The sequence below is a fragment of the Carassius gibelio genome, chromosome B13 (genome assembly GCF_023724105.1).
Source record: "Carassius gibelio isolate Cgi1373 ecotype wild population from Czech Republic chromosome B13, carGib1.2-hapl.c, whole genome shotgun sequence".
NCBI lineage: Eukaryota > Metazoa > Chordata > Actinopteri > Cypriniformes > Cyprinidae > Carassius > Carassius gibelio.
The window spans coordinates 21,123,078-21,148,639 of record NC_068408.1 but is presented as its reverse complement, the minus strand read 5'-3'; the positions used below and the strand labels follow the sequence as shown (position 1 = coordinate 21,148,639).

Genomic DNA, 25,562 nt, shown 5'->3' with positions numbered 1-25,562 from the left:
CACCCTCAGTCGAAATGATGTGTCCTAGAAAAGAAACAGACTGTGCATGAAAAACGCATTTCTCCGCCTTGACAAACAATCCATTCTCTAGCAACCGCAGAAGCACTCGTCGTACGTGTTGCACGTGTTCCTGGAGAGACGAAGAAAAAATCAATATGTCATCCAGGTAAACATATATGAACAGATCGACCATGTCTCGCAACACGTCATTAACGAGTGCTTGAAAGACTGCCGGCGAGTTGGTTAGCCCGAACGGCATAACGCAGTACTCAAAATGGCCTCTAGGGGTGTTAAAGGCAGTCTTCCACTCATCCCCCTCCCTGATGCGGACCAAATGATAAGCATTACGTAAGTCCAATTTAGTGAAAACGGACGCTCCCTGCAACCTCTCAAAAGCTGAAGACATAAGCGGTAAAGGATAGGTATTCTTTACCGTTATGTTGTTCAGCCCTCGGTAGTCAATGCAAGGTCGCAAGGATCCGTCCTTCTTTCCCACAAAAAAGAACCCCGCCCCCGCTGGAGAAGAAGAAGGGCGGATAAACCCCGTTGCTAGAGAACTGGATATATATTTCTCCATGGCCGCCGTCTCTGGAATAGACAAAGAATATAACTTGCCCTTAGGCGGAGAAGTACCTGGCAATAACTCTATCGCACAGTCATAGGGACGATGAGGAGGAAGAGAATCAGCACGAGACTTACTGAACACCTCCTTCAGGTCGTGGTACTCCGCGGGCACGCTAGCCAAATCCACTGCTTCCCCCTGAAACACAGACTCAGAAACATTAACACCAGCAGACAAAAGACAAGACAAATGACATTCCTCGCTCCAGCTAACCACAGATCCAAGGCGCCAATTGATCCTGGGGTTGTGTTTCTGAAGCCAGGTGTGACCGAGAACGATGGGGGATTGAGGTGAGTCCGTGATGTAAAATGATATCTCCTCAGTATGGTTGCCAGATGTGGTGAGGGAAACAGGTAAGGTGGTCTGAGTGATGACTGGTAGTCTGTGTCCGTTGAGAGCAAAGGGTGCAATGGGGTGTTTGAGGGAGGTGAGAGGAATGTTAAGCTTACAAGCGAACTTGAAGTCCATGAAGTTACCCTCTGCCCCAGAATCCAACAAGGCGTGATGCTCGAGTGCGTGGGTGGACCACCGTAGACTCACCGGAAGGAGTGTCGATGTAGATGAGGTCTTCCTGGCAGAGATCCCACCCGATAGTAGCCTCCGTTTTACTATCGGGCTTGGTCTTTTACCGGACAACGCTGGATGTGATGTTCTTGACTGCCGCAGTATAAACATAGTCCCAGGGATCTCCGCCTGATCCTCTCCTCCCGGGAGAGCCGAGCTCGCCCCACCTGCATGGGTTCATGATCTCCCGGTGGGCTGACCGCAACATCTGAGCGCTGATACTGAGCCTCCGGTCTGTTCGCGAGAACTGTTCTCCCCCTCCGTCTGGTGGCTTGATCGAGTCGATTGTCAACTCTGATGGTGAGGTCAATCAGACTATTGAGAGAAGTGGGGAGCTCGACGGCGCGGATCTCCTGTTGGATGCGGTCAGCCAACCCATGCAGGAAGTGATCCCACTGCGCCTCTTCGTTCCACTTACACTCCGCCGCCAGGGTGCGGAACTCAATCGAGTAATCGGAGACGGACCTTTCCCCCTGACGTAGGTCCGTGAGAAGGCGAGCCGCTTCCCTCCCGGCGACGGAGCGGTCGAAGACCCGTCTCATCTCTTCCGAAAGGGCGTGGAACGAGGCACAGCAGCTGTCTTGGTTTTCCCACACCGCCGTCCCCCAGAGGGCAGCCCTTCCCGTAAGTAGTGATAAGACGAATGCCACCTTCATTTCCTCGGTGTAGAACGTGCGGGGCTGCATGGCGAAGTGCAGAGAACAATGAGACAGAAATGATCGACAGAACTCTGGCTCACCCGCATATTTCTCCGGGATGGGGAGGCGTGGTTCGGGCTGGGAAATCCCCCCGGAGACGATCGGCGGTGTGGGTGGCGTGGGAGGCGCAGCGGGTGACGGTTGTTGTTGGTGTTGCGTCTGGAGAGCGAGCTCGGACACCTTCGTCACCATTGCTTGGAAGGCTCGACCCATCTCATCTATCGCCTTGTCTTGGCGATCCATACGACCCACAGCTCGTTGCAGAAATTCTTCCAGATGAGATGGGGAGCGGTCGCCTGCTGCTTCCATGATGGTCAGATCCTTCTGTAACGACAGATAAAAGAGGAGGAAGCAATTGCAGGCGATCAGATGTAGTTTATTGAGAAAGAGAGTCCAGGATGTTGGCAATGGCAAGGAAGGTCTACGGTGGCGTGAGATGAGCTGGGTGGTGAAGTCGGCGGTGCAGGTGAAGGTGGTCAATGGTTGAAACCAGGAACAGACCGGAACACTGACACGAGGACGACAACACTTAATCCACTCCAGCACACGAACACGGAAGACGGTAATCCAACTAGGACACGAAGACATGAGAGAGGATCTGACAACAGAGAGAGAGCGAGGTGAGTATAAGTAGCTGAGGTGTGATGAAGATCAGCTGGAGCGAGACAATCAACACCCAGGTGATGACAATCAACTAAACGAGCACATGGAGACAACGTAAGTACAAAAACAATCACAAAACATGACACGGAGGAAACACTGGATTTCCTACCGTGACAGTGCCGTTCACAGACACCAGAATGAACGAGTTGACAGTAACATTCATCAGGCATTAATACAGCACGTTCAGTTCATGTTCGCCCAAAATATGAACGAGTTCATGAACTATCGTTCAATGAACGCGTTCAGGCACAACACTGACTGTTTGTAATATTACTCATCTACGGTATTAGTCACTTTATCTGAATGTCCACACAATTATAATCTGATATTTTGAATAATTCATTAATTCTTTTTTAATTATTTCTGAGCCATGTATTTGTTCATTATTTAACCATTATTAGTAAAAAACCTGTCACAGACACACCAGGCTCCAACACCACCCAATCACAGCCCACTCCCTCAACGGAATACTGATCACACACACCTGCCGCTCATCTGCATGCCCATCATCCAACACATAAAAGGCACTCACACATACGTCACCACTGTCCGGTCTCGGTTGCACATAGGACTCTCCTACCTGCTGACCTCAAGGACTCAACGTGTTATACTTACCTGTCTCCAATGTCTCCAATTTCTCTCCTCTCTCCACCGTGAGTATGTGTGTCTCCCTTGTCCTCATCTCCATCTCCACTATCACCATTCGGATCTCAACTCAGCTCTACACCAAGGACAGTATCACTTCCCGGTCTCTTCTCAGCCATTCATCTCACTTCTGCTTGTGTCAATAAAACCATCACCTGCCATCTCTTGTCTCCAACCCCTCTGTATTGTAACAGAAGACAGGACCAAGACTGCCTGACACATGCATGACCCATCCAGACCCCTTCCAGGATCTCGTCCACGCCTTACGGCGAACTCTCACCATGACTCCATCACCTTCACTACCAGCGAGCACTTCCGGTAACAACTTCACCACTTCTTCTCCAGCGCCCTTCTCTGGTTCGGCGGAGGAATGCAGTGGATTCCTTCTACAATGCTCGCTGGTCCTGGAGATGCAACCGCACTTATACCCCACCGACAGATCCAAAGTGGCATTTCTCATCTCCCAACTGCAAGGTAAAGCTCTTAAATGGGCTGATTCTATGTGGACACAGAATAACCCTGTCATTCAGTCTTACCCCAGTTTTGTAGACCACTTCAGAGACGTCTTTGGAAAACCCGTGTGGGATTTGTCAATTGGTAAGATACTATATAATTCAAAATATTCTGGGCTGACCCAGAATCTGTGTTTATACTGTGGATCTCGGGGGCATATTCTCTCCACATGCCCCATACGTCCTCCTCGTCCCATGGTGAGTGCTATTATTCCTTCCGCAAATCAAATGAAGCCACTCACCACTGTTGTAACACTTACTGCTGCTGATGTTTCCATTCCAGTCAATGCACTCCTCGATTCTGGGTCAGCCGGCAACTTCATCTCTGGCACCCTCTGCCGCCAGCTTAACCTTACAACCACAGCGACGCCGTCTGCCTATCAAATCCACTCAATAACTCGATGACCACTAAGCAGGAGACAGGTTCGCCATCGTGTCGGCCCACTTATATTTCAAATTGGCAAACTACACAAGGAGAAGATTCATCTGCTGGTTCTGGAGGAATCCACCACTGACGTGATCCTTGGGCACCCGTGGTTGGAGCAGCATAACCCAGTCATCTCCTGGAGATCTGGCAAAGTCCTGAAGTGGGGCAACAACTGTTTCCTGAACTGCCTCTCCGTATTTCCTGTCCCTTATACAGGATATACCCTCAGGTTATGCCCCCTTCAGCGACGTCTTCTGCCAGAAGAGAGCCTCCAAGCTGCCTCCACACTGGCCATGGGACTGCACCATTGATCTGCTTCCAGGTGAGCAAGTGCCAAAAGGAAGGATCTATCCTCTTTCCATCCCAGAGGAGAAGCCCATGGAGGAATACATCGAGGTGACTCTGGCCCAAGGCTACATCCGTCCATCCACATCCCCTGCTGCTTCTAGCTTCTTCTTCGTGGAGAAAAAGGACTGAGGCTTGCGGCCATGCATGACTATCGATCCCTCAACAACATCACCGTCAAATTCAGGTATCCATTTCTTCTCGTCCCAGCAGCGTTGGATCATCTCTGTGGTACCACTGTCTTCACCAAGTTGGACCTCCGCAACACGTACAACCTCATCCGGATACGTGAGGGGGACGAGTGGAAGACAGCTTTCATCACACCCACGGGGCACTATGAATATCTTGTGATGCCTTATGGCCTGGTCAACACTCCCTCCGTATTCCAAGATTTCATCCATGAGGTGTTCCGGGAGTTCCTCCACAAATTTGTCCTGGTTTACATCGATGACATCTTAATCTACTCCCGGAGCTTGACCGTTGTTACTCACCCGAGGAAAGCCCTGAAGAACCCGATACAATACTTCCCGAAAAGCTCATTGTCAGCCCGATCTCCTGGTCCCCGGAAACCGCTGCCTCCTCCTATACTCCCACCAATGCTCCGCCGGGTTGCCCACCAGGTTTACAGTACATCAACAGGACTCAGCACACTCCACTCATCCACTCTGCTCACACCTCACTAGGCACTGTACACCCTGGGGTCAATAAAACCATTACCTGCCATCTCTTGTCTCTGACCCCTCTGTATTGTGACAATACCAGAGTTGCATACAAGTGTTGATTATCCAAAAAAGATAGACTTCTTCTCTGTAAATATATTTTTAGAAGTTAGTTCTCATCCACCATATACCTAAGAAAACATATATTTACATTAAGTACAAGATTAAAAGCCTCAATTTCAACAACCATACACTAAAAAGATCATAACTGGAAACTCATGAGATGAGAACTGCTTTAGTGTGTGAACTTTAGGTAAATGTATAATACAAGATAAACTTTAGGTAAAGGTATCATGTAAAATATAAATTTAATGTAGGATCTAGAAAAAATCTTATGTGATTAATCCAGAAAATTGTAAAATAAATGAACAAAAACACTTTTTAATGTTTGGGCTCATAAACATTAGATCACTCTTACCCAAAGCAGTTATTGTAAATTAAATGATTAAAGATACTAGTTTTGATGTACTCTGCTTGACTGAAACCTGGATAAAATCAAATGATTACATTGGTCTAAATCAGTCTACTCCACCAAACTACTGTTATAAGCATGAGCCCCGTCAGACTGGTCGTGGGGTATAGTGTTGCAACAATATATAGTGATATTCTCAATATTACCCAGAAAACAGGATAGGTTTAACTCATTCTAAATACTTCTGCTTAATGTAACACTTTCAGATATGCAAAATGTATCTATTGTATCTCTTGCTATGGCTACTATGTATAGACCACTAGGGCCGTATACAGAATTCCTAAAAGATTTTGCAGATTTCCTCTCAGACCTTTTGGTTACAGTTGATAAAACACTAATTGTCGGGGATTTTAACATTCACGTTGATAATATAAATGATGCATTAGGACTTGAATTTACTGACCTAATAAACTCTTTTGGAGTCAAGCAAAATGTCACTGGGCCCACTCATCGTTTTAATCATGCACTAGATTTAATTATATCGCATGGAATCGATCTTACTGATATAGATATCATACCTCAAAGTGATTATGTTACCGACCATTTCTTTTATTGTGCATGATGCGTATCACTGACATTATTATGACTATATGGCTCAGTGTTACCGTCTGGGCAGAACTATTGGTCCAGCCACCAAAGACAAATTTGCTAATAATCTTCCTGATTTATCTCAACTGCTATGTGTACCCAAAAATGCACATGAACTAGACGAAATGCAACATGGGCACTATGTTCTCTTAATACAGGTTAGAGAAAAGTGTACTGTGCCATGGTATAACAGAAAAACCCATTCTCTCAAGAAAATAAACTCGTAGTCTTGAGCAAAAATGGAGAAAAACTAACTTGGAAGTTTTTAGAATGTGGAAAAGCAGTATGTCAAACTATAGACTGGCCCTAAAAAATGTAAAAAAAATGTGGATATGCTGAGCATATCCACAAACTGAAAATAACCAAAACAATCCAATCGTTTTAAATGATTAATTTCTATTTGGTGAACTGGTTCAAGAAGATCTGGTTAAATCAAATGATTCATCCGCGAACCGGATATCACTACACTGTTGTGTTTTGAACTCTCTCATAACAGAGACGGAAGGGAAGACAATGATGAATAAAGTCGTAGTTTTTGCTATTTTTGATCCTAAATGTATTTTCGATGCTTAAAAAAAATTCTAACTGACCCTCTGATGTCACATGGACTACTTTGAAGATGTTTTTCTTACCTTTTTGGACATGGACAGTATACCTTGCACACAGTTTCAATGGAGGGACTGAGAGCTCTCGGACTAAATCTAAAATATCTTAAACTGTGTTCCGAAGATGAATGGAGGTCTTACAGGTGTTTTTTTTTTTTTTTTTTTTTTTTTTTTTTTTTGGTGAACTAACCCTTTAAGCCTCTTATTGAGAAACCACAACTGGATCTTAGTGGACTGGCAAATTATAGGCCTATTTCAAATCTTCCATTTATGTCAAAAATTTTAGAAAAAGTTGTGTCTGCTCAATTGTGCTCCTACCTGTGAAAAAAAAAAAAAAAAGATCTATATGAAGAATTTCAGTCAGGTTTCAGGCCCCACCATAGCACACTAAACAGCTACTACTAAATATTGTAGAAACTTTATTTTCTGTAAAGTTGCTTTGCAATGATTTGTATCATAAAAAGCACTATACAGATAAACTTGAATTTAATTGTATCATAAAAAGCACTATACAGATGAACTTGAATTTAATTTAATTGAATTGAAGATAGATAAATCTACTTCTGAACAAAATCATGCAGCTTTCCACTACAGAGAATTTGTACTGGATGCATAAAAGTCAGACCAACCTTCTGAGCATCTAAAATAGCACAGTTCATATTCAAAAATAGCACCTTTTTACATGAGAAAATAAAAATAGCTTAGTCTATAGCTAAGTCTAGCTTCACTTTCTCTCTTTCCAAGAGTTACCTGATTGACATCTAAGTCAACTCTGATGAACGTTTCTTCATCCATTGAGGCCTCATTATGTTCATGTTACTCATCATAGCACAAAATGTTCTGTAGATACGTGGAGATGTCGTTTTGTGACAGTAAAGTGGGGTAGAGATACATGTGTTACACCTCTCATTTTAGGTCCTTTCATGCATTACATAAGATGCTCATAAAAAAGTTAGAAATCAGAAATAGCAACATTATGAAATTGTATTAGAATTTAAAAATACTATTTGAATATACATTTAAAATATAATTGTATTTCTGTGACGGCAATAAAAGTTAACTTCTTTGTTATGCTTATAACATGTACAAGAAATGTGCAGTATACCTGAAGAAAACATCTTTTCCCCACAGTAAAAGGCAGAAGATCTCTTTTTCAGACAGATCTCTGTTTAGCAGCAGGTCCAGGTTGGTAAAAATGTGACGGATGTAGCAGTCCATCAGATGATCTGGCAGCCCAGTTTTTTTCGGTGCAGGTGTTAATCGAAGCACCTCATCATATATAATGCTCTGTGTTCTCTTTTGAAAGTCCTTTAACTGCTTCACCTGAGCTCTCTCTGCTGGCAGCATGGGAAAGTGGTTCACCTCAAACTGATCTAATCTATATCCTGAAGCGATGGTGCCATTCTTGAGAGAAGTTTATTTGGTCCCACTTTATATTAGGTGGCCTTAACTATTATGTACTTACATAAAAAAAAGTACAATGTACTTACTGTGTTCATATTGTATTGTAAAACACTTTTGCTGCTATTGAGGTGGGATGGGGTAAGGTTAGGGAGAGGGTTGGAGGTATGGGTAAATTTAAGGGTGGGTTAAGGTGTAAAGTATGGGTCAACAGTGTAATTATAAATGTAATTACAGAAATTAAATACAGATGTAATTACATGTTGTTTTTTTAATATAAGTACAATGTAAAAACATGTATGTACACAATAAGTACATTGTATTAAATTATTAATTAAAATGTAAGTACATAGTAGTTAAGGCCACTTATTATAAAGTGGGTCCGTTTATTTTCAGCATTGCAGCTGCAGCATCCTCGGGGGATTGGTTACTCAGAATCATTCTGAGAATTGTGAGCCCTTTCTCGCCACTCACTTCAACAGCTGAACCAGATGGCATTACAGGGTCGACTGTGGTTTCCTGTTCTCCTGCTCAAACTACTCAAAAATGCATGTAAATTTCTGTGCATGAATTGCTTTTGAAATTTTCAACTCAAATTACTTTTTATCACTTAATTACTCAATTAAGAAATTTTTACCTAAAATAAAATTACCATCGGAGGTCTCTGTATAGTGTGTTTGCATGTCTTTCACCGGAGGATACCGCTCATATTTTTTCTTGGCTGTTTTTATTTTAATCCAAAATGTAATATCACTTTATATAATAAGGGCTTTTAGATTTTGAGGCCTGTCTGAATTGGAATCAATGAAAATGTAAGCTTTTGTACATGTGCATTAAATGGAGAAATTTAACTCAACCATGATTGTGTAAGGGAAACAGGTCAATTTAGCTCAAAGGGAATCATTTAAGATTTTAAAGGGAATTTGAACAGAATCACTGTTTCACGGCTGTTCACGGAGACGCGCCTGCGGTTCAGTGAATGAGCCGTTTAACATCAAATCTGCGCTGGATACTAATATCCAAACTATAGTGAAAACACTATCAATTAGCACAGTAACAAGATCGGCAGTTTAAGACATTAACTTGTAACCACAAAACACACACATACATTCACACAAGTTGCAGGGAGGTCGAAAGTTAGGGAAAGATGAGTTTAAGAGAATGGAAATATGGAATCCCAAGTTAACAGCAATACGTTAAATTGCATAGACATGAAGAACCATCAATCACGTAATTAGCGCTCGCATTGAGTTCCTCAATGGGGTTAAAATTATATTAGATACACCAGCACAACAAATATCTGGGAATACGTTGCCTTCGTTTGCTGTGAAAGGGACTCCAGTTGAAAGGGGTATCCCGGTGTCGCTGATTGGCTGGAAGTTCAGTTGGCTGAAGTGACGTCTTGGGGAGCCCGTGCTTGGGCGTTGGCTGAAGCTGGAGTTGTGTGGCTGGTGGGAGTTCAAACGCGCAGACGTGGTCGACGTTACAAAACTTAACTCAGAACACGAAACTCTCAAACGGAAAAGAAAAGAAATAAAGTTTGACGAGACTAGGTTGTCTAACCGCATGGCTAGATGCTACAAGCTAAAGCTAGGTAGCAAAGCTACAAGCTAAAAGCTAAGAGCAGGCATGACTAATAGCATGACTGATAGCACGAGCAAGGCTGGAACTAAAAGCAGACTAAAAGCCCGCATGACTGATAGCACAAGCAATGCTAGACTAAAAGCAGACTAAAAGCAAGGCATGACTGATAGCACAAGCAATGCTAGAACTAAAAGCAGACTAAAAGCAGACTAAAAGCCGACATGGCTAATAGCAGCAGCTAGGGACTAAAAGCAGACTAAAAGCAAGGCATGACTGATAGCACAAGCAATGCTAGAACTAAAAGCCAAATTTCATGGGGTCCAAAGTATTTAAAACTTCCTTGTTGGCCACCCCTCAAATGTTGCCTTGACCAATCAGATATGGTCTTGGGGTGGGTATCATAAATCATTTGTTTATCTTACCAAGCATGTGGTTCTTGCCTCACAGGGACATGATTCCTGATTGATTTTGGACATGATTCCTATAACATGATTATGATATATTTTACAAATAAATGATTGTCAGGACAATATCAAGCAAGAAAATTCGATTATGTCAATACTAGACATGACTATGTATCCTATAGTTATCAAAAGACATACACAATAAGTGATTATACATGATAGTCAAATGTGTGGGTTACACATAAATGAATATGGAGTTAAGCAATGGAACGATTCATTTACAAGTCTTTTTGAGTTCATTCTGGTCCATATATAATGTATAAAAAGCAGTTTCTTTGCCATTCTCTGGCAAAGGGACTTTTCTGTGAAGACAAAGGTTTAAAGCCCTTCCCCCTTAGGAATTTCAGTCTGGTTTCACTGGCTGGGGGGGGGAGTCAATGCAAGTATTTAACTTGATCTCCTGGGTTTACATGTGATGTCCAGCGTTGCATTCCAATCACGAACAATAAATTTGACAATCTCTTCTTCGAATTAAAATTGTCAATAATTGTTCTATTGGTGTTAATGTTGAAAGCTGTTGTGTGAACAAGTTGGTTGGTTGGTTATCTTGCTTGGTTCTTGTGGCACTAGAACTGATTTATGACTTCCTGAGGAGTTCGGCTCTCGTTTCAATGCACACAGCTCTGATAGACTCTTTGATTTGTCTGATTCGACTCATTTCTGCTACAATTGTTTTTGTTCTTCTCTTATGCACAGGATATGACTGTGGTTCATTTGAAGTATCGAAAATAATTGCAGCAGGTTTCAGAAAAAAAGGTTGAGCAGTGTTCCATATTAAACGATAAATGCAACATTTAAGGTAAATCAGAGGTTAGATTTGATTTCCCAGTACTTTAATTCTTAATTATTCTCTATTGGGTTCAGTCACTATTATTATTTTCCATCCATTCATTCTCTATACCTTATCCTCTGCTTATCACTGTAAGGTCGCATGAGGACTGGAAGCTTTTATTATGACTATTATTATTGTTATTAATCTTATAGCAGCATGATTTGCTAAGAAACAAAAAAAGTCAACATGAAAATGTTATCTGTAAAGAATATAATAGAACCATTCACCAAATACCATATCCAATACGTTCAAAAAGGTTCAAAATAATGTAAAATAATCAAAATAACTAATCACTATAAGATCACACCCTGATCTTACTGTAGGTTTGGTGGTTTCTGCTGTTTAATTATTCAGGAAAACAAAAACGACTGCTGCACTTTTCTCCTGTCTGTGTTCTTGTTACAGTCAGCATCATATTTCTGCTGGGCAGAGACTCAAGCGAAATCTTTTTCCAACAGACTACTTGTTTCACTTGTAGCCAGAATCAGTTCAGTGAAAATCAGGATTCACTCCAGTTTAGCAGGAGCTTCTTTTCCATAGTGAGGATCATATGAATTTTGCTTTCACAACATTGCTTATGTATATTTGCTTGCTTTTTTAGATTTGCTCTGGCTCAGGCCTTTTGCAATCATTTTGTACATACTAAAATTATTTGTGAAATAAAATTGCAAATAAATCTTTACATTTTGTAAAAAGAAAAAAAAAAGAAAAAAAAACACATTTCTAAAACAACAAAAATAACTAACTCCTCATGAACCAACTACAACTAAACTAAAAAAGGCAGAAAACAAAAGTACAGCTAAATAAGTTAACTCCCTAACTAACATAAACGGGAAAGTCCACTTCAGAACAAATGGCACCCACTTCTCTACAAACCCCACAAAAACAAATGAATCATTAAACTTGTGAACCAAAAAATAAATTACAACAATCAAACCGACTCAGAAGGTAACACTTCTCGCATTTCTGTCAATCATGCAGAGCAATCAGATAAACAAAGAAAATAAACTCTTCTTCAGGAAGTTCAACACAAAGAAGATAAAAGATACACAAAGCTACCCACTGGTTTAAAAAAAAAACGTATCGTGACACTTTTATTATAGTCTGAGTGATGAATGGAGCTCAAACATATGTTCAGGCAGACCATGGCGTGACAGCCAGCATCAGCTGACACTCAGTGGATTTTAACTCCTTCCACTACAGTTAAATAAGATATATAAGTGCATTCAAACTCACACTTGCCTTGATCTGTCGCTCACCCTCCAGGCACATGAAATCATCTATCAGCTAATTGTTTAATCTTGTCAAGTCTCATTTACAGACTTATATCACTTCTGGATAGAATTTTATATCTGGTAATTGCATTAGGCTTCGGGGGTTTCACACCTCAGTGAGGTTTGCTTGTGGACAGCTCAGAATCTGAACCCTTGAGAGTTAAGTCTGTCACCAAAATAATGCTGTTCAAGACCTCTACAGCAATCTTAATCAAACTAATAATTCAGGTTCGTAGCTGGACATGTTGTTACAATCCTCTTTTGTAACAATGTAAAAGGCAGAAGTCAAAATGAGTAACTCTTTGAAAATTATATTTTCATATAAAAGATTAAAAGGCTAAAGAGTAAAAGGGTCAATTCAATTTTCTCCAGTGGTCTGACAGAAACATTATTTCCCATTTTCAAGTAACATCAAAAAGTCATCAGGTAAAAGCAAATATTGTAATATCTGATGAAAATATCTATGTACCCGTTTATGTTCATAAATTAATATCACAAAACAGCCATGCCATTGAATTAAACTTGTTACCAAAAGTTTTACAATTCTGGCTGATGGTGTTATTCACATCAAAGAAAACAGAAAAGTCCCTTCAGAGGCTGACAGGTGACGTGTCTAGGCTTCAGATCGAGGGTGAACTCTCGGCTCACATCCAGCACTTCCCTCACCTGACGCTCCGACAACACACCCTTCCAGCGCAGCAGACCAGGTACATACTGCTCACTGCAAAACATTGGGAAGAAGAATTGACTTGCACTGTATGTTTTCAGACCTGTAATTAAGTGTATAAAATATACTAAGTGTTATTTGCTAAGTTTACCTCTCCTGAGGGAAATCTCTGAACAAAGCACAACAGGTAATCTTCAGTGCATCTATATCACTGTAAAACAAAACTTCACTGAGTCTCTGAAGGAGATGGTTCTTCTGGTCAGCACTGACATTCTGTAAAATAAAACAGATACATAATGTTTCTTCACACTTAGAAGAAAAAAACCTGTGCTTTTAAAACTTGTTCACTGAAAGTAGTTCTTCTATGGCACCGGGGTGAACATCCCCTTTTGTAACCATTTTTAAGAGTGTAATAAAATGAAATGTTCTTACCAGTTTAGTAAATGTGTTGTGTAAACTGAGAATGTCTTTGCTAATCCTTTCTCCAGCATTTCCCCATCTCATCTCTAGCTGGCTGAACCTGCTCTTCATCAGGCAATCCAGATACACGTGTGAAACACAGTCATAAGATACATTCACAAAGATCTGTCAAAAAGAAAGTGGGGCAGAGGAGCAGTGGATGTGTAAAATATATATATATATATTTTTTTTTTGAGTTATACTGTGTATCTGAGCACAGAACCAACCTCCTGAATCTCTTTTGCCACATCAGTCTGAGGTAGAGATGCACATCGCTGTTGGATTGCCTCTGTAAGTGCTTTGATTTGCTCACCTCCTTCTTTAAAATATTTCTTTAAAAGGTCCTAGAAATGTACATTTACATAGAAACTAGAGTTTTTTTTGTATGCTTTTCCTGAATTTGGCCTATTGCAAAAAAAAATTATGCAACCACAAAATCCTGCCCTCTAGAATGCAAAAAAATAAATAAAAATGCTTTGGGTATCATGAACAATAACAACAATTTTTCCATAATTAACACTCCTGGTTTTTTTCATTGTTAGTTCATAATGCATTAACTTCATTAAAGTAAACAAACCGTACCTTATTACAAAAGGTTACCACTTCATTTTTGAAAAAAAAAATGTTAGGCAGGTATGTAAGCTAACTAATATTAACTTCTATTGATGACTGAGACGTTCATTTTTTGGGAATTTGGAAAATCCCTCAACTTTCCTTCTGTACATTAACTATTCATGATGAAATGATGTTACCTCTGCTATGTGTTTCATCATCTTCTGTACAATAGACAGAACGTGATCCTCCATCTCCTTTAATATGTCGATGATGTTTGAGAAGTCATTATTGTTGTTTATATCTGGATTGTTGAGTTGAGGAGCAAAAAATCTACATCAAAATAAATAAATGCAAAAATGCATAAATGCATGTAGTTTTGTGGTTGCCAGTGTATGAACCTAATGCAGGATTAATTTAGAACATTATGCACAGGAAAATGCCAGTTAATTATACTGTTAACTGACAGGTTTTATAGATGTATAATTAGGTTAATCTTTAAAAATAGAAATCACCTGAGTTGCCTACAGGTGCTGATGAGCCGAAACAGATGCACAGAATTTTTCTCCAGGGGTTGTTGTTTTTCCAGGTGTTTTTTCTCTGCCTGCACATACCTAGAAAAAAAAAATAGAATAGAAGAATTGAAGAAAAAGTTTGTATTATTATTCATAATACTTTGGTATGTTTTTCTAAAGAAAAAAAAGCATAACAATAAATACATTGATATTGTGAAGACATTTAAGACACTTACACCTGAACAAAATGATGAAGCTCTTGAAGGCAGAGTGTTTGTGCCGCACACATCAGTGTGTGACTAAATTCCTGAAAACTCTGAATAACATCATTCAGACACTGTAAAGACATAACATCATGAAATAAGTGTGCAATACAAAATGTTTAAAAACCTTTAAAATCTTCTTTTTAAAACCAAGAAAAAATGAGCATTGCAAATTGTTTTACTCACTTTAGTGACATCTAAGTGAACTCTAATGAATGTTTCTTCATCCATTGACTCTCCATTATGTCTATGTTGCTCATCATAGTCCAGGATGTTCTGAAGAGTCGTGCGGATGTAATTCTGTTACAGTTCAAGCAGGACAGAGTTTTATATCATTCCTAAATGTTTTGCTAATCTGGGGTACTCTTTTTAGCCTATTACAATGCAAATACATTTAACAAATACAGATGGTGCATATCATGACCTGCAGATTTTGCAGCAGTTTCTCTGTTGCTTTCTGAAACCATCCAGTCAACAGCAGAGGGTCGTGCACTCTGAAGAAATCCTGTGAGTCTGAACTGTAACATAAATTAATTTGTCAATAGTTCATGCTTCATTTGTTTATTACATTTACAGTAAATAAAAGACAATAATTTTTATACCTGAAGAAAACATCTTTTCCCCACAGTAGAAGGCAGAAGATCTCTTTTACAGACAGATCTCTGTTTAGCAGCAGGTCCAGGTTGGTAAAGATTTGGCGGCTGTAACTGTCCTTCAGATGATCTAGCAGCCCAGCATCTTTCAGTGCAGGTGTTAATCGAAGCACCTCATCATATATCTTGCTCTTTGTTCTCTTTAGAAAGTCCTTTAACTGCTCCAACTGAGATCCTTGTGGTCCCTCTGCTGGCAGCGTGGGAAAGTGGTTCTCCACAAACTGATCAATTTCCTGAAGGTACTTACAAATCCAGTCTTGAGAGAAGTTGTTATTCAGCTTGCTCAATGTTTTCAACACCTCAACTGCAGCGTCAAAGTCCTCAGGGGTTGATTCATCACTCAAAATCTTTCTGAGAGTATGAAGCACTCTATTGTTATGTGCTTCAACATCTAGAGCAATAAGATCAGGAGCACCGGACTGCTGTGGATTGCATTCAGATGCATGTTCCCCTGGTGAAAGATTCACTGACAAATAAAAGTGTGTATGATTAATGAATAAAAAAGGTATGGGTTGCACTTTGATAGATGTGAACATACACGTCTTCAGCATTAAACATTATTTAAAAAATCTTTATTAATTCATAAATATCATGTTTTGGGAAAATGTAATTTTAATGTATTTTTTTTATATAAATTACTAAACCACTCATGTAATTCATCAAACTATGCCAACAAACAAAATGCTGAAAAACTTTAAACAATATGCTTGCATTTTATACTGATGGAAAGATGTGAGGATTTTCCAACAAGAGCAAAAACACTTACTTTCATAAATGAGTGAAATCAGTGACAGAGAAATAACAATAACAGTATCTTACCATCTGTCAGCTCTATTTTTTCTTTCCCATTTTTAGTTTTCCTCCTGAACAAAAAGCTTTTCTTTCTCGTGTGCGCAAACTCCATACTTGACTGACACAAATAAAAAGCTTCCTTTTCACACTGAGTACATCAGAGTAAATAATGAGCTTGCAGGGAATCAGGTACTTTATATTACTGGAAGATTACCTTAATGAATAGACATTCCACCCATTGTGTTGGCAGCTAAATAACTGACGGTTTAAGGCGTGAAGGCTATATGACAGCATTTAAGAGAAGTGCAGGCAAGCCTAGCCCTTGGGTGTGCCATACAAATATTTTAAAAATAGCACATTTTACTATACTTTGATACTATAACATTTACATTTAGTCATTTAGCAGACGCTTTTATCCAAAGCTCAGTACTTTCCTCACACCTCACTGATTCCATGGCCTTGGAGCTAAAAGGCTGTCTGAAAGCTGTGACACCATGTAAGTAAAAACGAAAGTGAAACCTAGCCCTCTTGGTGTGCCATACCAAACCGAATATTCACTGTACTGTGTTACAAACTATAATCATCATATTGTACCAAAGACCATGCACAGTGGCAAGAAGCTACATCTTATAACAGGGAAAGGGAAAATGAAAGTTATAAAACAGCCCTTAGAAATGCCAGTGGCAGTGACTTGTGCTTTTATTGAACTGAAACAAAAACAGAGTAGATCAAGTTGCAGCACTGGTAAAACAGAATCCATCTGTTTCCCATCAGTGTGAAGTTAAGGCATGCTGATAAACCAGAATATTACCTTGCAGTGCGTTAATGCTGCTTAAACCCTACTGCTTAAAGACTACTCTATTATATTTGATATATAAATTATTCTAAGGCTTCAAAATCAAAACTAAAAACCCTAACCCTAACCCTTATTAAATGTGTAAAAGACCTTTTAGTATGATTGTATGTTGTAACAACATTGCAAAAATGTCCACCTTCAGGTTGTGGTTCACATGGCTTTTTGCTGATTTTTATAAAGTAGACTTTTTATATTGTTAGTAATATTTAAATATTAACACTTAATGGACCAAAGAAACTTCTGTTTAAAAATCATCTTATTAAGAACATGATTGGGATATATAGAGTGGCAGCTGGTTTATATGCATTTTATGCAAGTATGTATTTAAAGTTTCAATAAACAGTTCCACTTCAAAAAAATTGAATTGTTCAGACTATTATTTCGAGTTTTAGGCTTTACATGGTTAATTGTTTCCAATTGCACCTTTATTTTCAATTGATCAGATCACCAAAAACACATCTTAATGTCATGATTCTGTCACCAGTTCCTGTTAGACTTTTATTTTGACAACTAGCATCCAGCTTCCTGTTCCTGGCCTTGTAACTCCTCTTTAATTTCCCTCATTGGTTTCACCTGTCTCACTAACTATATAAGTCAATCTTGCTCTTACCTCCTTGCCAGATTGTCTCATCAGCTCATTGGTGAACATTCCAGCCAGTTCCTAAATCAGATTCTTGAAGCCTGTGTGAACTCTACCCTGCCTGGAACCTGAATTGTCTCTCTCTGCCTGAACCTTTATCAAGAGGTAGTATTTTGATTGACTAGTAAATTTGCTTCTCTGGATTTGGATTGTCAGTTCATTCTGGATTTGGATTTGGATTGTGGAATTGATTTGGATTGGAAGAGGATAAAGGAAATTGGATTGCATTGTCTTTGTTTGTTCTCTACTCCTCTTACTTCTCAGAATGCCTTCTAGCAAACACTGGTAGACTCATGTGTGGTACAGTGGACTGTGTCTCTGCCTGTCACGTGGTAGACCAGGGTTCGATTCCCAAGCAGATCACCCCACCCATCTCAGAAGACCAACTAAATCCTGTTAGCTACACTAAGCCATGCAATGTCTGTAAGCTGATTCACTCTGTTCCTGCCTGGAATCACTTAGCTGACTTGCTAACCTCCAGATCTTCCTCTGAACTTATACTCCCATTGCTTATTCAACTGTAGCCACCTTCTGGCCTGGATAGGACCTGTCAGCATCCTGAGAACATTGTTATTAAAGAAACTGAAAATAAACTTTCAAAGATTTATTCATTTGTGTCTGTCTGTAATTTTGGGTCCAGTAGTAATTCCCTCACATCTTAATATCAGGAGGAGAAAGTAACAGCATGAACATAAGTGGGCTACGTTAATGAATGGTTAGACACGTATTAAAAAGTATTTTTTATTTCAGACAGACTGAGAAAATAAAGTTACTGGAGTAGCTCTGCAGCTTTGATGCCTGCAGTGTAGACATTTGTGAAAAAGATTTAGGACCTTGTTAAAAAAAATACACCTTTACCAAATGAACTACATAAAAGAGGATTAAACAATTAAATAGCACAAATTCTTCAAATACAATATTCTTTGTATATTTTTTTACTTATATTGTTATATATACGGTGTGTATATATATATAGATATACGGTGTATATCTATATATATGCATTTGTACTTTATACTATTTACAACAAAAAAGTCCCTTCAGAGGACAGTGAGTGACAGGTGTAGGAATTGGACACAGGCCAATTTCCTGGATCATATCCCGGGTCACATCCAGCACTTCCCTCACCTGTCGCTCCGATAAATCCCCCTTCCAGCGCAGCAGACCAGGTACATACTTCTCACTGCAAAACAATCAGAAGAAGACTTTATTGCACTGTCTGATGAAAACAACATCACACATTCTCTGTTTGAATACGCTCACTCCATTTGAAACAACTGTAAATACATGTTTGCATTTGTAGTGAAGTGTTAATGGTGATCTGAGTTCACCTCTCCTGAGGGAAATCTCTGAACAGATTGCAACAGGTAATCTTTAGTGCTTCTACATCACTGCAATGTAAAACTTCACTCATTCTCTGAAGGAGCTGGTTCTGCTGGGCAACAACGCCATCCTGCAAGCAAAATTCACTTTACTCAAACCAAATACCATATGTGGAACAATTATGCTGAATGTTGCTGTTTTCTAAGGGTCAAGTGAATCAGGAAATCAGCACTTAAAAAACAACAGTTATTTGAGGAATAAAAAAGGTATTTTTTTCACCAGTTCAGAGAATGTTTCATGAAAATATTGAACATCCTCTTTTATCTTTTCCTCTGCATTTCCCCAACACTGCTCTAGGTTTCTGAACTTTGTCTTCATCAGGCAATCCAGGTACACTTTGGAAACACTGTCGTAAGCTATTTTTACAACGACCTGTCGGGAATAAAAAAGATTGTTAGAGAGACTGAAGCTGAGACATGGAGCTTGAGTCTTTTTGCTTGGTTTTAACGTCATAGACTGTACGTACCGTTTTGATTTCTGAGGCCGTCTCAGGCAAAGATGAACACTGCTTTTTAATTGCCTCCATTAGGATATCAATATGTCCATTCCTTTTCTTGAAATAACTTTCTAAATTGGCCTACAAATGAACATTTAAAGAGAAACAGAACTGTAAGTTTGATATATAAATGTGTTAGGAAAGGTTTCATTATCCTTCATCAGTAACTTAACCCAGAGAGATAGTCTGATATGAATGGATGCTGCCAAAATAATCCTAAATGAGATGGATACTTAATTTTGAGTGCTCAACAAAAATAAAACCATACCTGTGCTGAGCAGTTCATGATCTTCTGTACAATGGATGAAGTTTTATCTTCCAGTTTCTGTAGCATGCATAAAGTACTTGAGTAGATATCACTGTTGCTAACATCTGGACAGATTTGTGCAGCATAGCATCTATAGGTAAAAATAACACTGGTTTTATGATAAAACTGCAAAAAAAGGGGAGTTAAAGGTTAAATGTAATGAAAGGCCAATTTAAGGAACATCCAATAAGAGGTGCAGTCAAAAAAAAATAATTACTTTTAGTACAAATATAAAAAATAATAATACACTCACAAGATATAACAATGAGGCAAGGTTTCAAGGTAGATATTATATTTTAGCCAATTATGGAAGTCAAATATTAGTCACTTTAACTTAATATCCTCACCATTATGCTGAAAAAATTAAGGGTGACAAATATATCTTCACCTGTTTTCCAGTTTAAAGGGATATTTCACCCAAAAATTAAGGAATGCACATGTATGTGTCTAGCGGTACTCTCGTGAACACAGCTAAGACTAAAGAAGAAACATTTAAATAAAGTTTAAACTGAAATGTTTTTTCCTTTGCACACAAAAAGTATTATCGTAATGTCATAACATTACTGGTAACCACTGATATTACATGGACTATTTTGTTAGTTAATTAATAAGTTATATAAGTTATTTCTTTTTCTGTGTTCCGAAGATGAACAAAGGTTTTACGGGTTTGGAATGACACGAGGGTGAATAATTAATGATAGAATTTAATTTTGGGGGGTGAACTATCCATTTAATTATACACTTTTACAGGTCCTTAGCCACATATTAGTTCATTATTGAATCATCATTAGTAAATACCTGAGTTGCATGCACGTGTTGATTATCCGAAACAGATTCACAGAGTTTTTCTCAGTAAATGTTAGTTTTTTAAGACGTTCATTCTCAGCATCCACATACCTAAGAAAACACATTTATTGCTATTAAGTACAGGATTACAAACCTCACCTCTCCAACAACCAAACACTATAAAGATCATAACTAGATACTCATTAAATAAGAATAATGTATTGCGGGAATGTTAAACTCAGTTCCTGGAGGGCCACAGCCCTCAATGTTGGATAGATTGTCTTTATGAGTTGAATGCACATGAATGCCACCACAAAGTCGTTATTACGAGTGGAAAACTCAGATTTTTCTTTAAGCCCAGAGGTTCCGAGTTGGGGTGTGTCAGTGACAAAAACATTTGGATTCAATGGACACAGCCAAAGGCTATAGATATATGGTGTTTTATTAACAAGGTTCAGGAGGATCACAATCAGATTATCAACCAATCTGGTACACATTATAGATAGGGGGAGTTCTCTGGATTCGGGCTATATTCTGGGCTCGGAGCCCTCCCCCAGGACAGCATGACAAAATATGCTTTCTATTTTTTTTTTTTTCAGATTAGATGTAAGGATGAACTCGTGAAGCAGCATCTGTACTGATAGTAAATTAGTTTAAATGAAATTTGTTGTACGATTTGTCAACTCATAAATTCCACACCTGCTCCACACAAACCGTGCAGTTTCCAAATAAGCCATAAGGACTAGATTAGCTAAATCAGATGCGTTTAATTAGGGTTGAAGCTAAACTCTGTGCTTTAATGTGAGAACTTTAAAGGTGTAACAAGATAGAGAAACCTACTTCTGAACAAAATCCTGCAGCTCTTCACTACAGAGTATTTGTACGGCATGCATCAATGTCAGACCAACCTTTTCAGCTTCTAAAATAGTACAATTCACGACCTGTGAAAACAAAACAGGAAACAGATTAGCAATATATCATATTCAAATCCCCTCTGATACCTTTTTATATAAGTAAACAAAAATAAGTCTTGCTTCACTTTCTGTCTCTCTCTCAGAGCTACCTTTATGACATCTAAGTGAACACTGATGAAAGTTTCATCATTCATTGAATTCTCATTAGGTCCATGTTCCTCATCATAGCTCAGGATGTTCTGTAGAAGCTTTGAGATCTCATCCTGTTTAAGTGGGGCAGAAATACATGTGTGTTACACCTCTCATGTTTTGGGTCCTTTCATGCATTATTGCTACATGAGTCAGTAAAGTCAAAGAATTTAAATAAAATGAAGACCATCCACCTTATTTTGCCACATGGAATTTGCGCTACGATGGGAATATAGCAAATGTGTTTATGATTACTATAATAGCCTATGTGCTGATACTTAATGAAATGAAAAGAAATAGCAGTTAGCACCTCAGACAGCAAGCAGTTTCTGCCCAGATCCGGCCCACATCTGGCCCACATCTGGCCTGCATGGATCTTATGCGGGCCAGATCTGGGCCGAAACTGCTTGCTGTCTATAAAGCAGCATATCGGACTGTTTTGGTAATGCTAAATGAATGGAAGTGAATTACAGCGGAAGCCTCACACATTTAAATTACAAATGGCCTGCTCTTATGTTAAAAATAAAGTGGATACAATGAAGTCTCACCTTATGTACTTGCAGTAGTTTCTGCTTTGCTCTCTCAAACCCTCTTGTCAACAGCAGAGGATCGTACACTCTCAGTTTTGATTCTGAACTGAAACAGAAATTTACATTTATTCATTTATTTAGCAGACGCTTTTATCCAAAGCGACTTACTAATGAGGACAGTGGAAGCAATCAAAAACAACAAGAAGAGCAATGATATATATGTGCTATAACAAGCCTCAGTTAGGTTAACACAGTAGACGTAGCATGGTCTTTTAAATAATATAATAAATATAAAGAAAACAGATAGAACAAAAAAAGAATAGAGCAAGCTAGTGTTAGAGGTCTTTACACACACACACACACACACACACAATTGCATTAATAAATGAAAAGAAAATAGAATACAAAAAGATTAGGAAAAGGTAGTTAATTTTTTTTTTTTTTTTTTTTTTTAAGAATTGAATTAGAATAGTGAGTGTTAAAGTTAGAGGGTCAAATAAAGTTGGAAGAGATGTGTTTTAAGCCGATTCTTGAAGATGGCTAAGGACTCAGCTGCCCGGATTGAGTTGGGGAGGTCATTCCGCCAGGAAGGAACATTTAATTTAAAAGTCTGTAAAAGTGACTTTGTGCTTTTTTGGGATGGCACAATCAAGCGATGTTCACTTGCAGAACGCAAGCTTCTAGAGGGCACATAAGTCTGAAGTAACGAATTTAGGTAAATGGGTGCAGAGCCAGTGGTAGTTTTGTAGGCAAACATCAATGCCTTGAATTTTATGGAAGCAGCTATTGGAAGCCAGTGCAAATTGATAAACAGAGGTGTGATGTGTATTATTTTAGGCTCATTAAAAAATTTATCTTGAAAAGAGCTTGAACAAGGAGTTGTGCAGCATGTTCCGAAAGAAAGGGCTTGATCTTCTTGATGTTGAATAAAGCAAATCTGCAGGATCGGACAGTTTTAGCAATGTGGTCTGAGAAAGTCAGCTGATCATCAATCATAACTCCAAGGCTTCTAGCTCTTTTTGAAGGAGTTATGGTTGATGTGCAAATGAGAAACGAGCACTTATACTGTTCAAAAGTTTGAGGTTGGTAAGATTTTTAATGTTTATGAAAGAATTCTGTAATGCTCACCAAAGCTGCTTATTTGACCGAAAATTAAACCAAAATATTTACATTTTAAGAGATTTAAAAATGATTAGAAAAATCTGAAAGAATGTGATGTGTGGTGTCACTTATTGAGGGTAGAATACCTAATAGAGAAAAGAGTGCTGTGCATTCACTCCCTCACCTACAATTCCTGCTGAAACTCAAACCCGCAACATCTCTAACCATTAGGCAACAACTGAGCTAACAACTAAAATGAAAATGTTCCTTATATACAGTATAGGTCTAGCTAAATTCTTTCAGAAATCATTCTGATATGCTGATTTGCTACTCAATAAATATTCTTATTGCTATCATAGTTAACAAATGTGCTGCTTAATATTTTTAGTGATTCTGTGATACTTTGATAAACAAGGTTAGAAAAAAACTGCGTTTATTTGAAATTGAATTAATGTCTTTAGTGTCATTTTTGGTTGGTATAGTGCATCCTTGCTCTTCATCTTCATCTTCCAAAAATAACTAAAAACAAACAATCATCCCAAACTTTTAAACGTAATGTTCATTTCAAAATTAACTTGTGTTGTATATATAAAATATTAAAATTTTAACAAATGTGCAGTACATACTTGAAGAAAAAATATTTTCCCCACAGTAGAAGGCAGAAGATCTCTTTTACTGACAGATCTCTGTTTAGCAGCAGGTCCAGGTTGGTAAAGATTTGGCGGCTGTAGCAGTCCATCAGATGATCTAGCAGCCCAGCATCTTTCAGTGCAGGTGTCAATCGAAGCACACCATTGCATATCATAGACTCTGTGCTCTTTAGAAAGTCCTGTATCTGCTCCAACTGAGATCCTTGTGGTCCCTCTGCTGGCAGCGTGGGAAAGTGGTTCTCCACAATCTGATCTATTTCCTGAAGGTACTTATTTTGCCATTCTTGAGTGATGCTCATTTTTGGCAATGCAGCTGCAGTGTCAGTGTCCTCAGGGTTTGATTGTTGACTCAGAATTGTTCTGAGAACGCGAAGCCCTGCCTCACCACTAACTTCAACACCTGAACCAGATGGCATCTCATCAACTGTGCTTTCCTGTTCTCCTGCTTAATGCATGTGCATGAATTACTTTTGACATTTTAAACTCAAATGTGAAACAATAATTTTTTATTCTACTTTTATTTTGCTAATAAGATTTATGTCCAAAATGTCTTATTTTACTCAATAAAACTAATGAATTGTAATCCATGTTGTTATTAACTAATGTTAGCAAAGATTCAGAAATATTGCAATTAGACCTTTCTGCAATCAAAATGAAAAATTATTGTCTTACCATCTGCAGTCTCTGTGTGCTCTTTGGGTATGTCTTTAATCAGACGATACTGCTCATCTGTATTTCTGGCTTTTTTTTTCTTCTTCCCAAAGATCTTTTTAAGCATTTTTGTAAGGGCTTTTAGATTCTGCAATCTTTCTGATTTAGATCTATGAAAAAGTCAGCTGTTGTACAAGCGCATTATAGTTAATGTGAAAATTCAGCCATGATGCTGTTGTTCTTATATTCGCACAGGATGTGTTTGGGGTTCTTTTGAAGTGCCGGAAGTAGTTGCAGCAAGTGTAAGCAATGCATCATATGAAATAAAAATACCACAATAACAGTGCTGTGAAAACGTCTTTGCTGCATTCTGATTTCTTCTGGTTTTGTGTATATATCATTCTAAATAGTTTTAGATTTTTAAAGCAAAATACAACATAAAACAAATGCCGCCTGAGTAATTTTATTTTATCAACACCGATTATCCATGTAAAAAACTAATTGCCAACTTTAGCAGCAATATGTGCAATTGAATGCTTTAGTTCACATTAGAGGGTTTGAGCATCAACTGTACATTAAAGGTTAAATCTTATGGGGGTTAGGTTGCTTTCACTTTTGCTTTAGAATTCTTGATCTTGGTGAAAAGATAATTTCCTGTTGTGGTTACATCATTATACCTTTCACTTTCTAAGACTAAAACGAATGCTTCAAAGATGGATTCAATATAATTCTTATTTGAAAGC

The 25,562-nt window shown here is 38.7% G+C and overlaps 2 protein-coding genes across 3 annotated transcripts in view; both read right to left on the bottom strand.

Moving 5' to 3' along the window:
- Window positions 1-17,638, bottom strand: part of LOC127970178 (uncharacterized) — a 38,045-nt gene extending 20,407 nt beyond the window's left edge. The window contains exons 1-11 of one of the 2 annotated variants that reach the window (XM_052572488.1): window positions 16,344-17,638; window positions 15,474-15,990; window positions 15,296-15,389; window positions 15,058-15,171; window positions 14,845-14,945; window positions 14,609-14,707; window positions 14,294-14,426; window positions 13,769-13,885; window positions 13,515-13,667; window positions 13,234-13,355; window positions 11,357-13,136 (exon numbers count right to left, since the gene is read on the bottom strand). In XM_052572488.1, the coding sequence (XP_052428448.1) occupies window positions 12,983-13,136; window positions 13,234-13,355; window positions 13,515-13,667; window positions 13,769-13,885; window positions 14,294-14,426; window positions 14,609-14,707; window positions 14,845-14,945; window positions 15,058-15,171; window positions 15,296-15,389; window positions 15,474-15,990; window positions 16,344-16,428 (1,689 nt within the window). In that variant the 5' untranslated portion in view covers window positions 16,429-17,638 and the 3' untranslated portion in view covers window positions 11,357-12,982. Of the gene's footprint in view, window positions 1-11,356; window positions 13,137-13,233; window positions 13,356-13,514; window positions 13,668-13,768; window positions 13,886-14,293; window positions 14,427-14,608; window positions 14,708-14,844; window positions 14,946-15,057; window positions 15,172-15,295; window positions 15,390-15,473 lie in introns of those variants that run through there. The other variant, XM_052572487.1, reaches the window with a different exon arrangement.
- Window positions 17,639-18,793: 1,155 nt separating this feature from the next.
- On the bottom strand, window positions 18,794-25,087 carry LOC127970179 (uncharacterized). Its single transcript, XM_052572489.1, has 11 exons — window positions 24,841-25,087; window positions 24,145-24,613; window positions 22,436-22,523; window positions 21,848-21,961; window positions 21,625-21,725; window positions 20,797-20,895; window positions 19,960-20,089; window positions 19,662-19,772; window positions 19,415-19,567; window positions 19,144-19,265; window positions 18,794-18,995 (listed from the first exon to the last, which is right to left on the bottom strand). The coding sequence occupies exons 1-11, from the start codon at window positions 24,944-24,946 to the stop codon at window positions 18,830-18,832; spliced, it is 1,659 nt and encodes a 552-aa protein (XP_052428449.1). The 5' UTR covers window positions 24,947-25,087; the 3' UTR covers window positions 18,794-18,829.
- Between the last annotated feature and the right edge of the window lie 475 nt (window positions 25,088-25,562).

Bases quoted from the DNA above. Each gene is read 5' to 3' on its own strand.
- LOC127970179 (XM_052572489.1), bottom strand. From the start codon at position 24,946: ATGCTTAAAAAGATCTTTGGGAAGAAGAAAAAAAAAGCCAGAAATACA. The intron at 22,524-24,144 runs GTATGTACTGCA...TTTCTGTTTCAG, and splicing joins GGAAAATATTTTTTCTTCAA to TTCAGAATCAAAACTGAGAG. The intron at 21,962-22,435 runs GTGAGACTTCAT...CCACTTAAACAG, and splicing joins AACTACTGCAAGTACATAAG to GATGAGATCTCAAAGCTTCT.